Here is a 19211-nt window from a genome sequence, read left to right as displayed (position 1 = left end):
ACTGACAGATTTCACTTTCGTGGCAAACAGAGTAGATCATACTCATCTTAAGTTCGGAATTGACTATTCAGCTTTAAACATTATAAATGTTTACTGTCATATTTGGTCTATATTTTATTCCTCCCCGCTGAATAGGCAGACTTACTTTCACTGTAACAGGACCAGACTAAATAGATATAAAATATCCAACTTATAGTAAAAGAAGAGGACGATATTGTTCTACACATTATTTCCAGAAAAGAAATGGAAAGAAGTAGCACTTCATAAATTAACCCAGAAGGTATTGCGTCTCGCAATACCTTCTGGGTTAATTTTCGAAAATTTTACGATGTAGTAATTTTTCTGAATTTAAGGCATTATGTGTTTTTCAGTAAATACCCTGGAGCATAATTATTTTTACCAAAACATAAAACATCATAAAACATGTATTAAACAACATTTTATTTAATTTGTCAATTATCAGTATTAGTTTTATTTACACTACACATACATGGTATATTATACTAATGTGTATTCTTTGCGTCATCAGCATGTATACGGTATGGTCGGGGAAGAATAGCTAAATTGTGAAAAAGGGGAAAAAAGAAAAATAAACTGCTGTACAGTAAATGAAACCACGCAACAGTATATACAATTACTTCAATCACCTCTGCCCTGGGCATCTACAAATATGAAATACTTGCTTATTCATTTATAATAATTTGATAATAGACTATAACATAAAAGAATGGCTATGGAACCCATTTTATGTGTAATGGATAGTTTTACTTTTATATTGTAAGGTTCAGTAAGGTTTAGAATGTATTACTTTTACGTTTACGTAAGTGGTAAAGTAGAAAGTAAAAAGTACCACTGTAAATACACAATCATTTTTCACTACACAATCATTATTCACTACACAATCATTATTCACATCAATCATTATTAATAGTCAATGTAGAATAGATAGTAGTAGCAATAGTGATGCTAAATGGAACTTTGCTTAGGAACAGCTTGTATTCCGTCGGACAGTTTTAGCGAAACACCGGGGTGGCGCTCCGGCGGTCTTTTTGATTTGAGATTTGTTTATCAAACTAAAAGGTTTTTTTTATTGTTTTTTTTCGCTACTAAAATAATTACTTAAGAGGTTGACTATTGCTTTCTTTTGTTTTGTGAACATCAAATTGAGTTTATAAGCCTGTGTCGAGGGTAAATTTATGTCATGTTAATTCACATCCACTCACTCGGGCGTTCACTAAAACCTCTGCAGTTTGTTCAGCATGAACACCTCGGGTCCTCAGAAAAAAAGGAGCTACATGGGACAGCACCAGGTCAAAAAGAAAACAAGGTGAGTAACCTGTTTCACTTCATTTATCTGCAATGACATTTATGAACAGTCAGCTGTTGCTTGGAGACACCAATATTAATATAATTGCCAGTCGTACGTGTTGAAGTAATGAATGCACTTATTTCTGCGCACAGCTTCCAAGCTCATGATGAGCCACCAAACGGAGACAGACAGAAAACAAGCCTGTCAGACAAAACAAACGGATCACAGAACAGCAACAAAGACAACCACACGGTGAGTGGAACAGCTTATTTTACTCTCTCTGTCCTTCTTTGATTCAAATAAATCATAAGCATTGTTTTTTGTCTTAGAACGGAGGAGCTGTGTTTCTGCTGGGGGAGTCCACTTTAGCTCTCAGTGAAGAGGTCCTGCTGGCGCTAGACGTTGTGGACCCTGTGAAGCTCGCAGTAAACAGACATGCCCTGGAAAGACCATCATCAGCATCAACTCCCTCTGCCCCTTTACGCCCCCTTGCACTAGTTGCACAAAATGAAAAGGAGAGAGATTTGGTGCAGATCAGAGATGGAGCATCGTTTCACCCCTCAGACAAAAGATCCCGCAGACACCCTTGCCCTATTGATGGAGTCTGTGAGCCTAGAGGGGATAGCAAGCGAGCGAGATGGAGAGCTGACTGCAAAGAGCTTGCTCAAAAGCTTCTCTTCAGTGAGGACTCGGAGGAAGTGGAACATCCACAGAGCACTACTTCAAAGCTTGCTTCTGCCGTTGTCAACGTTGTAGCTTGCCAGAACACACAAAAGAGTCAGCAAGCAGGCACTTCCAGCATGTGTGTTTTAACTTGTCTAGCTTTTGTATAATTTCTTTAATGTCCTCCTGAACTGCTTCTGTCAACATATTCTCTCTTGCTCTGTTCCACAGCCAGAAGCTTGTGTCTAAAAGAAAGAGTTCTCCTTTTAGCGAAGACAAAAGTGGGTCAAGTAAGAATGGCCATCTATCCAGGGACTACATCTTGTTCAGCCCCACCCGTCTCGCAGCAGCTATGAAGAGGGCCAAACTCCAGCAATCGTTACAGAGTCAGTCTGCTTCTGTGCTCACAGTCCCCAGCGGCTTAGAGCTCAGCACTCTCAGTGACACATTGCCTCATCCAGGTAAAGTACACCAGGCACTGACATAAAACTGTCGAGCTAGATTAACCATTCAGCTGGCTGCTGGACGAAACACAGATGAACTATTGTGTGTGTTACTGCATACAGCTTAGGAATGTGCACAGAAATAATCAAGGTTGTAAAATTTGATATGATAAGTAAACCCTCTTCAGAGCATGGTTTCAATATCAACGTTCATAGCATACATATCAATAGCAACATTTCCAAGCTGCTTCCCCTTAGATGAGACATGAGGTAGGGGATTTTGTTTGTTTAGCACCAATCGCCAACAAAGCAGTTAAAACTATTTTACATAAGACAAGGAAAGGCATGAAGACGAGAAGAAAAAAGGCCCAAATAAAATAAAGTTGCCTCATATTGAATATAATCAAAGGCAGTGGTGCGACCACTGATCACAGTTTTGAGGCCCTGCAGCAGGTGGCTATTTTATCCTTTTAGTAAACCAGTTTTGCAGCTTGTATGAATGGCTTACTTGTTCATGTGTGCCCAGATTTGGACTGTTTCAATAAACTGTATTCATATTTGACATGTGTGTGACATGATCACATATCTGTTTTAAACAAAGCATTAAAGATTTTGATTCAATACTACGTGTAATAACTTGTGTCCTACTGTAGGTCCTGCCTTGTGTGTTCCTCCTGACCAAGCTGAAAAGCTGTTGCTCTCCAACTGGGGCTTACCAAAACCTGTGCTGGACCGATACCAGAAACATGGAGTGACTCGGATGTTTGAGTGGCAGGCTCAGTGCCTTGCTGTTGGACAGGTGCTGCAGGGAGGTAACCTGGTGTATTCTGGTAAGAATCTCAATGTTTTATGTTTTCTTTATTCTCTCCTCTATGATCTCAAGGTTTCTAAAGTGGGTCTTGGGGAGGGAGGAGCAACAGGCATATCAGTTGGGAAAATCTTTTCAATTATTATTTGTATTGCTGTTATTATTATTATTATTATTGTTTCGTTTTGTGTTTTTTTTTTTTTAATTTTATTTCAGCCCCTACTAGTGCTGGAAAAACTCTGGTGTCAGAGCTGTTGATGTTAAAGCGTGTGTTGGAGACAAAAAGAAAAGCTCTCTTCATCCTGCCATTTGTCTCTGTTGCAAAAGAGAAGATGCATTACCTTCAGGTGCGTGAGCAGTGAACAGAGAAATTCATGCATATGGTTATGGACAAAGTGTTTTCTGTGTATATGTCTCAGTCTAACACACTTGTGTATCTTATCTTGTAGAGCATATTTGAAGAGGCAGGAGTTCGGGTGGAGGGGTACATGGGCAGCACCTCTGCTGCTGGAGGGTTCACAGCTCTGGACGTAGCTGTTTGCACCATAGAAAAAGCCAACTCTCTTCTTAACAGACTCATTGAAGAGAATAGTATGACTCTTCTAGGTAATAAATTTGTTATAGGTGCTAGTACTGAAACAGTTGAACAACTGAGTCATCAATTGACGGTCATGTCAAACTTTTGCTTAACTGCAGCTTTTCAAGTTTAAGAAGTTCCTTCTTTTCTCACTTTTATCAGTGTAAACTGAACGCATTTGGGTTATTTGCAGGTATTTTATAAACTGAAATAAAAGAAGTAATTTACCAAAGTCAGTACACTACAGTAAATTACTAAATACAGAAATACTAAATTCTAAAAGATATTATTGCTTTGCAGTCCTAATTGTTTGCATTCATTGATATAATTAATAGAGAATGAGTTTTGTTATTTTTGTGCTTCAAGGTATGGTGGTAGTAGATGAGCTGCATATGGTTGGAGATTCTGGAAGAGGATACCTGCTGGAATTGCTCTTAACTAAAATCCGCTACATTGCACAGAAGCAGAACAGCATGGGGTCTGTGCCATTTATTTAATTTTTTTGGCCTGACCTTTTCTGAATTTGCAGTCTTTAAAAATCATGCTCCTCTGCCAAAAGTGTTAATTAGTCTTTCTGCAGGTCTCTTTCTGAGGGCATTCAAATAATCGGTATGAGTGCCACTTTGCCAAACCTCTCGCTCCTGGCTAGCTGGTTAGGTGCAGAGCTGTACCAGACAGACTATAGACCTGTACCCCTGCAGGAGCACCTCAAGGTGGGCTGCAACATCTATGACCAGAGTCTCTCTGTGGTCCGACATTTTACTCCTGCACTCCACGTTAAGGTAACTGAGTAAAGTCCAGAGATGAGACATAGTTTGTCATGAATAGTAGTATATTAACAGATTCTTTACGTCATAGGGTGATGATGACCACGTAGTAAGCTTGTGCTATGAGACAGCGAGAGAGGGCCACTGCGTGCTGCTATTCTGCCCTTCAAAGAACTGGTGTGAGAAACTGGCAGATACTATCGCGAGAGAGTTTTACAACCTCAGACATGCTGGTTTGTGAAGCTTAAATACTTATTTCAGAATGAGGTAGAACAATAGCCTGTTTTTGCAGCATGTTATGATATGCACATTCAGTTTTTTAATGAATTTATTATATTTGAGTCACAGAATTTTATCTCAAATCTTATGGTGTGTTGTGTTTGGTATGTTTTTTCTCAGAGCGTCAGAGCGAAGCTGAGCCTCAGACAGTGCGTCTGGATCAGGAGGGACTAGTGGATGTAATAGCTCAATTAAGACGAACTCCAGCTGGTTTGGACCCCATCCTGCAGCGCACTGTGCCATGGGGCGTGGCCTTCCACCATGCTGGTGAACACATTTATGCAATCCTTTTAACCACAGCTGAGTCTAGACTACTGGATATTAAACCTAATTTGATGCCCCCACATTCAACAACTATTGTCAATAGTTGTTGAATAATATAACTATATTGTTATATTAAATCAACTTAGTTTAATTTCTTATTGGTCACCTGGTTGGGGCCTGCCACGCAGTTTGAGAACCATTGTTCTAGACTAAATGCAATATTTTTTTGAGTATGTTTATATGAGTTAATGTTTGACTCTGCAGGATTAACATTCGATGAACGTGACGTGTTGGAGGGAGCTTTTCGCCAGGGCATGATCAGAGTCCTGGCTGCCACCTCGACCCTCTCATCAGGGGTTAATCTCCCAGCGCGCAGGGTCATCATTCGAACTCCCACATTCAACGGTCACTTGCTGGATCCGCTCACATACAAACAGATGGCAGGACGAGCAGGAAGAAAAGGAATTGACACTACAGGTGTGTGAAGTCTTTCATGAATGAATGAAGTTTATTTTGTTTGCAAAAAAAATTAAGTTTAGAGTTTTATTTTGTGTTTTATCATTTTGTTCTTTCCTTCTAGGTGAAAGTGTGCTGGTGTGTAAGGAGGCAGAGCGTCAGAAAGGTATCACTCTGCTTAAAGGTGCTCTTCAGCCAATCAGCAGCTGCCTGGTGAGAAGAGAGGGTGAAGGTGTTACCACTAGCATGCTACGAGCCATCCTGGAGGTATGATTATTATTCAAACTGGTAGGAATAGTAACAAGTTATGCTTAAAGTAGATTATTTCCTTCTTTTATAACAGCTATTGCGCTAGTTTAACTGATGTACGGTCAAGGTACTTTACCTAACCTCACAGTGACTAAACAAGCAGCTGCGTCAAGATGTCTGTAAATGTTTTGTCTTCCTTATTCCCCTCATTCTGACACACAGATAATCGTTGGAGGTGTAGCCAGCACTCCGCAAGATGTGAGATTGTATGCTTCGTGCTTACTTCTGGCTGCCAGCATGAAATGTCATGGCAAAAACGTCTCCAAAGAAGAGGCCAGTAAAGGCTCTATTGAGACCTGTGTTGAATGGTTGATGGAGAATGAATTTATTAACATTCAAAAAGATGGACAAGGTAATCCCACAGTTTTGATAATATCCTGCAGTATTCATCCTTTCATATCCTTTCATATCACTGCTAAACTGGCACATGATGAATAGGCCTTCAATAATATTATGTTCTGGTAGAAATGCATATTTCAAATAGTCATTTTCAACATTTAAAAAAAAATATTTTCACAGTTAATTGATAAAAGACTAATTTCACTGTGATTCCTTTACTTTCTTTGATCCTAGTATCATTTTCTTATCAGATTTTCAGTGAATTATATGCTCTCTGTCTCATGTCTTTGCATACCCAGACGAGCGGTACTGTCCAACTCAACTTGGCGCCGCCACCCTTTCTTCCTCCCTATCTCCTCCTGAGGCTCTAGGAATATTTGCAGACCTGCAGCGGGCCATGAAGGGTTTTGTCCTGGAAAATGATTTGCACATTTTGTACCTGGTACATATATTAAAACTTGCTGGAACATTTTCTGTTGGCTATATAATACCTCTTAAGGTTGTTGATACATGCCTAATGGTGCTTAAATCCTAACTTTCTTATAGGTAACAAAAATATTTTGAGAGGGCACGTCTCTTAAAATTCCACACTGCTGCTCCAAATCTAAATATTTGAAATACTGTGTCCAAATTCTCCTCAGATCACTCCACTGTACGCAGAGTGGACCACCATAGATTGGTATCAGTTCTTCTGTCTGTGGGAGCAGCTGTCATCATCGATGAAGAGAGTAGCAGAACTGGTTGGCGTCCAGGAAGGCTTTTTGGCACGATCTGTCGGCGGGAAACTTGTTGCCAAGACAGAAAAGCAGCACAGACAAATGGCTATTCATAAACGGTAAAACACATTTATTATAATTTGAAAGTCATGTGTATAACATATACTTACTGAATATCCTTTACATTTAGTTTTCAGTTCACATGTTCAGAAACCTCAAACTGCTGCAAACCTTGAAATGTTATTGATGAATCAGGGTTTAGTACTGGATTACATTATATTGTTCATTGTGTGCATAGTGATTCCTAACATTGCGGCCCTTGTTTAAAAGCTGACTCATATGAGAAGCACAGGGAAAAAACCCAACCCCCAAACAAATAAGGGATATATTTCATTACTGGAAAAAGTATATTCTTTTGTTTGACTGAATCCTTTGTAATTCCCATCTTCTTTTCTTTCACTTGCTCTCAGGTTTTTCACAACTCTTGTACTGCAGGATCTGGTGAATGAGGTGCCTTTGGGAACTGTTGCAAACAAATACAACTGCAGTCGTGGGCAGTTACAATCTCTGCAGCAGTCTGCTTCCACGTATGCAGGTAGATACTTCAGAGATTCAGACAAGTTGTTCCAGCGCCTCTGGAGGCTTGAGCGTAAAGCTTTTCTGAGGCTTGCAGCAGAGAACACGTTACACTTTAGAATACGCACCCTTTGAATTTGTGACAAAACTTTACCTTTAAACAGAACATTAACAAGAACATTAACTTAATGCAAGAGGCAGGAACACTTCTGAGTGGTAGATACGCAGGAGAGACTTACCTCCACTACAACTTAAATGTGTTTCTGCACCTATATACATAACTTATAGACATGTATCCATCATTCATAGTTGTCCATGTTTTTCAGTCAGGTTAGTATGAGATTTTCTAAGGTAATTCATGTTAACATATTTCGTTCCAGTGTGCATCAGGCGTTTCGCTGGATCAGAATGGATCTAAATGCTGTTGAATCAGTGATCAGTGTAACCACAACAAGAAACGAAAGAAAAACAGAACAAAAAGCAACATGTTGGTAACTAAGCATGTAAATGTGTTCCCTCAGGTATGGTAACTGTGTTCTGCAAGCGTCTTGGCTGGCACAACATGGAACTGCTTTTATCCCAGTACCAGACCAGGTTGAGCTTTGGAGTCCAGAGGGAGCTGGTCGACCTGGTCAGAGTTTCCCTTCTGAATGCAACTCGAGCCAGAGCGCTCTACACCCAAGGCCTCTGCACTGTCGCAGAGCTGGCCAGGGCCACCGCAGCTGATGTTGAGAAAGCCCTGCGGAATGCCATCCCATTTAAGAGGTAGGTGTGTATTTGTGTTAAAGATATGAAGTCCCTGATAGGTCACTGAAGAATGGCACTTATTTGGTTCTGCTGTCTAGGCAAATAATGGCATTGCTTTTTAAATTTTTAATCAGCAAATCTGATACAGTTTTTCAAATGTGCTACGTACTGCATAAAAGGTATTTAAGAATTAAATGGGAAAAAATGGGTGGGCGGAGCATCTTAGTGGTGCATAAGGCACATAAGACTGCTTCCATCAAGGCCAGTGCATTTTTCATTTTTTGCAATTTTAAAGAAAGCGACCTGGGTCTGCAGAAATATTTATTGGGTTTTTCCTTTGCCTGTGCTCCATTTCTCAAGAACTGTGACCTGGTAAATGTTGCAGAACGCTGCTGGAAAAACAGAAAAATAATATTGCAAAGAAATTAATCAGTGTATTATTAATTAATCCAGTTCAGATGAACTGGATTAATTTTTTTATTAATAACTTTTAAAGTTAATGCAACTGAAAAATCCTGATGTGCTTACAGGAGGAACATAATTATATGCACATCAGTCAAAAAAAAGGAATAACAATTGAACAACTGCACTGTGAATCAAACTAAAAAACAATTTAAACTACCCCCGTAATGTAGCTGGTGTGGTAAACCATCTAAACTCAAACTCAATTTCAAAAGGTATGCACTCAAGTTATAATCTCCTGAGAACTTTATAACCTATAACCAGTCTTGTACTGTCTGCCTTCATCAGCTCCAAGCGTGCAGTGGATGAGAGTGAAGTGGAGGCAGCTGAGAGACGAAGCCTCCGATGTGTCTGGGTGACTGGTGGACGAGCTCTCACAGAACAGGAGGCAGCTGTTGAGATAGTGTCTGAGGCAAGGCTCCTTCTTCAAGAAGACCTGGCCCAGTTAGGAATTCACTGGGATCCTACAAGTCTTCCTCCTGGGGCTCCTGCTGTAAACAGCCCTGATGATCACTCTGGGGATTCGGACACCTCGTCCTCCTCGTGTCTCAGTGTACAAGAACCAGAGACAAACAATGATCATGGAGAAGAGATTAGGGAAGGCTGTAAAAGTGATGAAAAGATGTCTGAAGTGAAAATGGAGGGAAGGAACAGCAGGGAAAAAGGGGAAGCAGGAAAAGAGCAGGGGAAGTTAGGAGTGATGGAATCAAAGAATATATTGGAAGATCCCAGAAAGGAAGGCAGATCTGACCCAGAAATCGGGGAAGCAAACAGAGAAAGAAAAAATGAAACATCAAAAGCAGTGACAAAGAAATCAATAACAAATGCTGCAGAAAATCAAGGTGAAAACGCAGAGAACATAGGGTCAGAGCAGGAAGAGAAGGAGTGCCACAAAGCAAAGCGAAAAGAAAGAGACGCAGATGGAGTCACGGTCTCAATCAGGCCAAAGAATTGTCAAGTAAATCAGCCTGTTCCTGAACAGAGCCTAACACAGGAGTTGGCTGAGATTATATCTAGCCCCCTGCCCGTGCCTGCACCGGGACCACAGCCTCAGGCCTCACCTTCTCCAATACTGCTTCCACGTTTTAGAGCGCCAATATCACGGGCAGAACAACAGCAAACGGTTTCCACAAGGACAGTGAAAGGAGACTGCACCACAGGACTCACTGTTTCACCTGTGCAACCTGGTATACTGAAGAGAGCCTTAAGAAAAGTCCTGCACTCCATACAGACTGACAAAAATCTGCAAGATAACGTTGAGACCGCAGAAACGTCACACTCGAAACCTGCAATAGTTTCTTCAGTCAAAAATTCAGCTCATTCAGGTCAGCTGCTAGTAACTATTCCTGCCCCTCACCGTATGCACGAAACCCCTCCTCGTACACCTACAAATCCAGACACATTAAACTCTCCCCTCTCGGACTCCTCTGCCACTGTTCCTGAGGCCAAGCGAAGACGGATGGATGGCAGAGAGAAGTTTTCATCTCCTGAGCTCTATGGAGGAGATAAGACAGATGATGAAATTGAGGGGGATGTTAAAACGGGAGAAGAGAGTTTTGGTGACAGCTTTGAACTGGACACTCAGACAGAGAGAATCATTGTTCAACAGACAGATGAGGTCGTCCGATGTATGGATCAGGAAGTTGAAACAAAAAAGAGAAGAGAAGATCAATTGTTGGAAGTAGCTGCAGGTCTGGAGGAAAATGGACATGAAAGAACAAATGGACTTAAAGGGCCAGACAAAGCACACCCCAGCTTCAATGTTTCTCTCTCAGATAGCCAGATGGAGCTCATCCTCAATACCAGCCATCAGGTAAGAGACTGAAACATATATTATGCTAGAATTGTGTGAATATGGTCGTCTTTATAAATACTTATTTGTTCCTTTCTCAAAGATTTCACCTGAGCCAGGAGGTGGTGATAACATGAATAAAGATGAAAATGAAGGTGCATTTAATGATGAGGCCCCGGATCCTAATCAGACCTCTTCTGTGAGTCTTAACAGAAGCAGTAGCTTCCTTTTTGACAGCTTATATCACAGCCCTCTGCTGGCGGATCTGAGCCCGCACCAGATCCCTGACCAATCAGATGAGGAGGAATCTATAAACCAGGAGGTGAAAGAAAAGCGTGCTTCATCGACCCAGGAGAGACGACGCAGTGAGCTTCTTGCCAACCAGGAAGCAGAGAAACAGGAGGCAATCCAATGGGGCGAGTCTTTCTTTAACCTGTCAGAGTGGGGTGACTCGCTGCTGATCGGTGAACACTATCTGGAAAGGCAGAGTTTGTTCAGACAAGCAGACGGTACTGAACAAGAGCATGAGCAAGTGAACCCAGAGCAGAATGTTCTGTGTGAAGGACAGATGCAGCCACAACTCACTACTACACCTCAAAATGAACATGATGAGAAAAATCTAAAAAACATTAAACAGTGTAGCACACAAGAAAGTGTTAACCCAGGAGGGAGACAGGAAATAGGTATTGAAGATGTTGAAAATGCAAAACATGTAGAGACTAAAGGAGAAGAGAAGGAAAAGAAAAAGAAAATGGATGCCATATTGTCACATAATACAGTTTTTAAACAACCCTTTCAGCAAAATGCTCCAGAAAGTGCATTTGATTGTAGCCCTGGTTTACAAGAGATCTTTGACCGCTGGCCTAGCATGTCTGACCAGCCCTTGCAAAACACAACAGAAGGCCTCACGGTCATTCAAACGCATGCTGCTGCTGCTGCAAACACAGCTGGTGCTCCACTGATACCAGAGTCTTCGAAGCAAGCAGGCAAAAAGAGGGAGAAGTTACAGCAATCTGCTGCTACAAGTAACTCTAAAGAAGGACGACCTTTAAGAAGTGACAGTGAAAATTTACTAGAAAGACCAGGCTCTGCTGGTGACCTCATTCCCCCAACTCAGGAAACACCACCTGTTACACCAAGAGTAAAGCTGACCACCTCATCCATCCAGTCACCACTGAACCAGTCGATTCCGTCAAGCCGCTTTCAAGAAAAATTGGCAATTGCAAAATGTCCTAAAACTCCCACAGGAAACCATAATCTTCGATCAGTAGTTTCTGCTTCTGACAATAAGAGTCTAGAATCAACAACTGATCACCACCAAAAATGTGGACAGGAACCACAGACGCTACCTAATCCTGAACTAACAACTGTTCTGCAGTCAAATTTGAAAACCACATCCACCAGCGAGACCCTCGGCCCTCCCCGACACTCTGTTCCTCCATCCCCACAGCCTCTCTCTGATACAGAGTCACCTGTGTTTCACGAAAGCTTCACGCTTCAGCTGTCCCAGGATGCGTCTGTCTGTTCCAGCAACTCCGGGACTTTCTCCATCATAGACGTGGCAAGCGACAGGCGCCTCTTTGAAACGTTCATTAAAGAGTGGAAAACAAAACAGCGCTACTCTCTGGCTTTGGCCTGTGAAAGGACAGAGCAGCCTGAGGGGGAAATAGGAGGGAAACACAAGAGAGGTAACTGAAGAGTCATTTAGGGTGAAGCAGTTCCAAGGCACTCAATATATTTGCATCATCTGACAAAATTTCTTTAGCACCTGTATTTTTTTCTCGTCAGCATAAGCACCACTAAATTAGCCTGTGATGAGATCAGTGACTTCATCCATTTATTTTCTGTGCAGAGTCAGCAGCTCAGCACAGGCTCAACACGCCTGTTGGATTTCCATTAAGGAACAGCGAAGGGCTTATTCTGATTGGATTGTCTGTATGCTGGGGAGGAAGAGACGCATACTATGTATCCCTGCAGGAAGAGCAGAGCAAAGGTAGCGATCGAAAAATACATGCAGGTTGACGTTACCAGCTCGCTCTTTAACAGTGTTTTCTCAGTTGACCTTGTTTGCATTTCCCTTAGGCCTGAGCGCCAGTCTGGCCCCTCCTCCACTGGATAATGACTTGCCAGTAAATGAGAGGCTGGAGCAGGTGAAAGCTTGTCTGAGCAGCCAATCAGCTGGTCATGAAGTGCGTGCGGTAGTTGTATATGACATCATACAGGTGTACAAGACACTTGTACTGAGCTGTGGAATCAGCTTGGAAGGAAACTGTGAAGACCCAAAGGTGAGAAAACAGAAAAACACTGAAGTCACGTGTGCAACCTGACACTTCTCCATTCAAGTGCAGTTCATATTAAACTATCATTTTTATCTCAACCTGTGAGATTTTGTGATTGCACCTTGGTAATATGTAAGGCTGACACTTTGAGACTTTTTGTATTTATTATAAACGATAAGAGATAATCCATCCATCCACCTCTTACTGCTTATCCGGGGTCGGATCGTGGGGGCAGCAGTCTGGGCAGAAAAGCCCAGACTTCTCTCTCATTTCGGACACATCTTCCAGCTCACCCAGGGGGATATCAAGTCTTTTCCAAGTCAGCCGAGAGATACAATCTTTCCCGTGAGCAATAAGAGATGATCTGCTTATACTTATCAACATATTTTCTCAGCAATATGTAAAAATAAATGTCCATTTCGTCTCAGATACACTAATAACATTATGGGTTAAATACAGCTGCCATGCTTGGAGGGAAAAAATTGTTAAAGAAAATAAATGTCATGCTGAAGTTGTGAATATCTATCACAGGTTGCGTGTTGGCTGCTGGACCCTGGCAGTGAGGAGAGGACTTTACCCAACATGGTCACTGTCTACTGTCCAGAAGAGTTACCGCTGCTGGACGGACTTGGAAATGCACATTCACACTGTCCCCGTGTTAGGGCGGCAACCACAAGCGTGCTCGTACACGCCGTCATGAACCATCTGACCGGCATGCTAGAGAAAGAGGGCACACTGGGTATAGAAACTCACACTCCATGTGTTCAGAAATATGTGTTTAGACATTTGTTTAACAATATTGTACATATATGTCAGATTTCTTCAGGAGCATAGAGATGCCTTCCCAGGTTTGTTTGGCCCTGCTGGAACTGAACGGAGTCGGCTTCAGTGTTGAAGAGTGTGAACGACAAAAACACGTCATGCAAGCCAAACTGTCTGTGCTGGAATCTGAAGCTTACGCTCTGGCTGGACACAGCTTCTCCCTCACCTGCGTCGATGACATTGCACAGGTCAGACACTTCTTCTCCATCCCAGCTACGTTTTTGAGTAAAATTGCCAATTAGTCTGCGCAAAGCGTAGTAAGACTTCTGAACTTGTGTGTGCTCACATGTATGCCGCAGGTGTTGTTCTTAGAACTCCACCTACCTCCAAATGGTGACGCAGGTGGATCAAAAAGTAAGAAAACTCTGGGATACACGAGGAGGGCAGGTGGCAGAGTGCGACTTGGGAAGCAGTTCAGCACCACAAAGGTGAAGCAATTTCACATTTCACCAAATTAATGTTGCTCCTGCACCTAATTGCTGTCAAGAAACGTATTTATTATATTATAAAACTGTAAATCATTATTTTGGCTTCATAACTCTAACATTTATTTCTCGAAGCAGGATGTTCTGGAGAAACTTCGCCCGCTGCACGCGTTGCCAGGTGTAATTCTGGAGTGGAGACGTATCACTAACGCCTTGACTAAAGTGGTCTACCCTCTGCAGAGGGAAAAACAATACCACCCCACACTGGAGATGGACAGGATATACCCCATCGCTCAAACACACACAGCCACAGGTAAAACACAAACACCAGCACACGAAGACTTCTGAGATTTCACTGCTGTCAAATACATTTTCCCTTTAGGTTAAATATGAAGCCTGTAGTGACTCGGCTCATTCTGTCCTCAGGTAGAGTGAGTTTCACCGAGCCAAACATACAGAACGTCCCCAAAGACTTTGAGATTCACATGCCCACCATGGTGGGTGAGAGCCCACCTTCACAAGATGGTTGTTACAGGACGACCAAAGCAGGGTAAGGTTAAACTTGATCAAAGTGTTTTGTTTTTAAAAGGGGAATTCATCAAGTTTTAATTATATAAATATGTTTTTTTTAATTTAGCATTTTCTATGTTACAAAGAAACAAACAGGAAAGCGAAAGAAACGAACAAGAGGTCATGAGATGCAAAGACAGTCAATAAAAAGAAAAGAAAATAAAAAAATGAAAAAAGACAACTGTATATGTAAATGAGAAAACACGTTTCTCACTAAATGAATTCAGTTTCAGATTTTCTTTAGAAATGAAGTTGGCAGCTGTTACTGTAGGCCTGACTGCAGTTTTTAAATTTATTTTACAGTACATGTAACTAGGGCTGCTCGATTATGGCAAAAATGATAATCACGATTATTTTCACTGAAATTGAGATCACGATTATTTGACGATATTTATTTAACCCTTTAAGACCTACCATAGAACCAAGTCCGCCAGAGCTTATATTATTTTTTTTTGTACATGCTGTAGTGCCATTTGTGGGAGCATTTCAAGTTGCTATACATCAATACAACTGTTATAGCCCATATTTTAATAATATGTATGCATTAAGTCCATAGTAACTACATTAATTGCAAACAAGTGCAATAAACTACAAAAAAATTGAAAATCGTTTTTGTTTTGTTTACATATATTTCTACTTGGAGAAATTTAAGAGGTTTATCCCTCAAAACTTTAAATACAAAAAAGTTGCAAAAAATAGTTTACAACAACAGGAAATTTATTTTGAGTGTCTTCATAGTTTTATTTTGGAGATACAGCAATTTTTATATACTGCAGGAAAAACAAAAAAAACAATCCTATGATGCAAATTTGCAAAGAAAACAGCACGTGCATCAAAATAAACTATTTCCAGCTGTGCAATTCGAGTTCTAAGCATCCCAGCAACTATTCAGAAAAGTATAGAGTCAAACATGACTTATAAAAACACTAGTATAAGTATAGTATAGTATAGTTTTTTTACTTAAGGCCTACAAGTAAAAAACTACATTTTCCGCAAAAATGACATCACTTCCGGTTTCGGGCAGGAAATGCGATAGTTCGAGTTGAGTCTTTTTCAAAGTGGGAAGTGTTAGGAACAGCTGATGGATCGGCAAAGCGTGTTTCTGGAATATTATGTTTTTGTTCCTGCAAGCGCTTTTTATGCAATTTTTGCAAAGCTTTATGTGGAAGGAAACCGTGACCGAGGACAAGCTGATGGCATAAGATGTAAGTACAACTCCTCCGGTTTCATATGCAAAACAAATTATTGCGCTAGCTTAACGGTTCAGGTTCTACAGGGATTTAAAACTAGTTACGCAAAACAGAGCATGCTGCTCTGACCGGCTTTAAAGGGTTAACAATAACAATGTATTGAATAATGACTTTAAAAAATAATATAAAATAGTGTGCAAATACTGATAACAGTGCAAATGTTTGCAATATAAGAAATAAATGAAAAATGTAAACATCTATGTTTAGTCAACTTTGCAGTGTTGCTCTGTGGTGCAGCTACTACATCGTAGCAAAGTTTACACACTGTCTACTTGATCCACGTCTAACTCCGCCAACCCATAATGTTTCCACACCACTGAAGTTTTTTTTTTTTTACCTCTTTTCAACCAACGGCAGTCACTCTCCTCTCCAAATAACTTCTGCTTAGCTTTCCGAGCTTCCCTCGGGTCCTCTTAATTGTTGTGACGCGTGTTCGAAATGGAGAGCGGTGCGCTTGACTTACCACACGGAGCAGCGCGAGAGTAAAGCACGAGGGAGGGTCTAATAATCGGCTCAGTCATTTTTAATGATCGTTGAAAGCCCAGATCGTAATCGTGATTAAAATTCGATTAATTGAGCAGCCCTACATGTAACTGTGTTAAAAATATGTGTTAAAATATGTAGTTTGTTTTATTTGCCTCCCGTTAAATGTGGCATATTACTTAATAATAACCTGTAAAGTATTTTCCAGTGGAAAAAGTCAATAAATTAAATGAAAAGTTTATTTGCCTGTGCTCATCTCTTTTATTATGCCGAATGTTCTGTTCATATTCATAGGTCTGTCTATGAAGTAGAAGTAGAAATAGGCCAACAACAGAGTAATAGTATTACATCCCTAAAATAATGCAAGAAGAATAATGGATTTTTTTTCCAAAACTAACCGCTTTAAAAGTTAAGTAGCTCGGCGTGATGTAGCAGGGTGGACTTGCTATAATGATTTTTTTACACTGTTGTTACAGAAAGAGGAGACGCTCTGTGGTATCTTCAGTCGCAGCTGGAACTTCAGAACAAGGCCCTGCCTTCTCTGTTAGCATGAGACATGCTTTCATTCCTTTTTCAGGTTAATATAATAATTCTCTAATAATAATACTACTGGTACATCCACGTATAGTTCATATTGATGAGTGGTTACCTGTCCTTCCTGTAGCTTTGCCTCGGGCGCTTCTATAAGCTTTGTACTGTTGTGTAGGTGGAATGATATTAGCAGCTGATTACTCCCAGCTGGAGTTGAGAGTGCTAGCTCATCTCTCAAAGGATCAGCGTCTCCTGCAGGTCAGTGAAATTTAAATCTGGTTAATGGAAAGAAAACAATATGTAAACTCAAATTGTGAACTTTGCATGTTCACCAGGTGCTGAATGGTGGAGCAGATGTGTTTCGCTGCATTGCAGCTGAGTGGAAGAATGTCGAGCCAGAGTCAGTGAATGACAGCCTCAGACAACAGGCAAAACAGGTACAACTAGGCTGGAAAGGGTAGACAGCAAGGACATGCACACATGCAAGGTCACCAGGGGAGTACATGCTTCTGTGTTTGCAGATTTGCTATGGCATCATCTACGGGATGGGAGCAAAGTCTTTGGGGGAGCAAATGGGAGTGGATGAGAATGATGCAGCATGCTACATTGAGAGTTTCAAAGCCAGATACAAAGGTATACACTGGGGCTTCCCCACTACACATGTCTCAATATTAGTAATATCACTAATATTAGCCGTGTATTTCCGGTTGTTGCCACGGTGTCTCTTACACCCACGCAGACTGCTGCACACACGCATAATGTAGCTGTTCCCATGTGACTTTTTCTTCATCCAATTTGAGTCCATCTGAAAGACGCATGCATATTCTCTGCACTGTTATGCATCACACAATGCTAAAAAACACAAATTCTGCATATGAGACAATCCAGTTCATGGGATGTGCTGCAGTATACAGGTTGGAATATTGAGGGGTTTATAGCTACAATGAGATAACAGGAAAAAATAAAAACATTAAATGGAAATTATGTGCCTGTACTTGAAAAAAAGAGACACAGCAAGATCTTGAATGTTTGTTTGGTTGTTTTTTTGTTTTTTTTTGGTAGTATGAAATGTTTTTTCTAATCTTATCAGTGTTGTGAAGATTAGACTTGTGTAAGTGTAAACTTCTTAACGTCGTTCAGTTATTATCAGTACTAAAACAAGCTGAGGAGCATAACAAGACCAAGAGTTGGATTGATAATCCAGTATAGCAGACCATGGTCAATTGTAGAGGGGGCTTGAACCACTGACATGTTTGCTTTAAACTGGTTAAACTTACTTCTACATTCTCATTTTAAAACATTTTCTTTCTGACATTTCAGGGATCAATGCTTTTCTTAAACAGACTGTGAGGAACTGTATAAAGGACGGCTATGTCCAGACGCTGATGGGTCGCAGAAGATATCTACCTGGAATAACCAGCAACAATGGACACATCAAAGCTCACGTGAGCACGAGTTCTTTGACAGAATTTAGATATGAAGCATGTCATTTAAAACGCATGCAGTGCTTCTTCCACTTTTTTCACCTTTTCCTTAAAACACAAAACTTTTTTAGGCAGAGCGGCAGGCAGTGAACACAACCGTACAGGGCTCTGCAGCTGATATTGTTAAACTTGCCACTGTCAACATCCAGAAACGGCTACGAAATACGTATCCTGCAGCTCCTCCGTCTCACCAGCACACAAATTCAGGTGACCTGAACACAAATTATCTCCTTTTTGGTTTTTTGCATTAATGTAATATGCAGGGAGCGATAACCCCTGCATCATGTTTAAGTCTGTAAATTAATCACGTCTGTAATCTCGTCAGTCCGTAATCATCGCAGAGCTGGAAGATCACAACTCAGAGGAGCTTACTTCATCCTGCAGCTGCATGATGAACTCATCTACGAAGCCACAGAAGAAGACCTCATACAGGTACATAAAGGAATTACTGTTTTGGTTGCACACAGCTGTGTGAAGTGTCTCTCACACGAACCTCTGCTTCTGTCAGGTTGCACAGATAGTCAAGAGAGAGATGGAGTCAGTAGTGAAACTCTATGTGAAGTTGAAGGCCAAAGTCAAAGTGGGACCCAGCTGGGGGAACCTGCAGGACCTCGATATATGAAATGTTACAGTTTGATATTTAAACCAGACACAATGCACTTTTCCTCAGTTATTACTATGTAGATACTGTGTTATGTTTTTAATCACTACAGTGGCAATGATGAAATGTAGCAGTCCCACTATGAGATCTGAATGAACTTTTGAATGTATTTATAATTTAATTTCCCAAGGTACTGTATCAAATTATATTTTTAGTTTGGAAAAAAACAAAAAACAAACCTCAGTTACATGTAATATTT

General features: G+C 40.9%; 1 protein-coding gene across 3 annotated transcripts; it reads left to right on the top strand.

Annotated features, from left to right (window-relative positions):
• The first annotated feature begins 1020 nt into the window (after positions 1-1020).
• polq (polymerase (DNA directed), theta) lies at positions 1021-19190 on the top strand. Of its 3 annotated transcripts, XM_080880229.1 has the most exons (35): positions 1021-1327; positions 1462-1561; positions 1639-2111; positions 2204-2433; positions 3069-3245; positions 3440-3570; positions 3673-3829; positions 4167-4278; positions 4381-4582; positions 4659-4800; positions 4967-5113; positions 5375-5587; positions 5691-5833; positions 6038-6227; positions 6514-6656; positions 6856-7049; positions 7401-7525; positions 8028-8271; positions 9004-10528; positions 10611-12195; positions 12360-12500; positions 12590-12792; positions 13318-13525; positions 13603-13796; positions 13908-14036; positions 14172-14346; positions 14460-14583; positions 16813-16913; positions 17043-17125; positions 17203-17304; positions 17389-17500; positions 18188-18312; positions 18423-18558; positions 18677-18783; positions 18860-19190. In XM_080880229.1, the coding sequence occupies exons 1-35, from the start codon at positions 1260-1262 to the stop codon at positions 18971-18973; spliced, it is 8355 nt and encodes a 2784-aa protein (XP_080736355.1). In that variant the 5' UTR covers positions 1021-1259; the 3' UTR covers positions 18974-19190. The 3 variants fall into 3 exon arrangements, with proteins under 3 accessions (XP_080736355.1, XP_080736356.1, XP_080736357.1); XM_080880230.1 differs by lacking the exons at positions 4167-4278; positions 4381-4582; positions 4659-4800; XM_080880231.1 differs by lacking the exons at positions 17203-17304; positions 17389-17500; positions 18188-18312; ... (1 more) ...; positions 18677-18783; positions 18860-19190 and having other exon boundaries at positions 17001-17127.
• The last annotated feature ends 21 nt before the right edge of the window (positions 19191-19211 follow it).

The sequence above is a fragment of the Rhamphochromis sp. 'chilingali' genome (assembly GCF_963969265.1).
Source record: "Rhamphochromis sp. 'chilingali' genome assembly, chromosome: 4".
Lineage (NCBI taxonomy): Eukaryota > Metazoa > Chordata > Actinopteri > Cichliformes > Cichlidae > Rhamphochromis > Rhamphochromis sp. 'chilingali'.
This window is presented reverse-complemented; position numbering and strand designations above follow the sequence as displayed.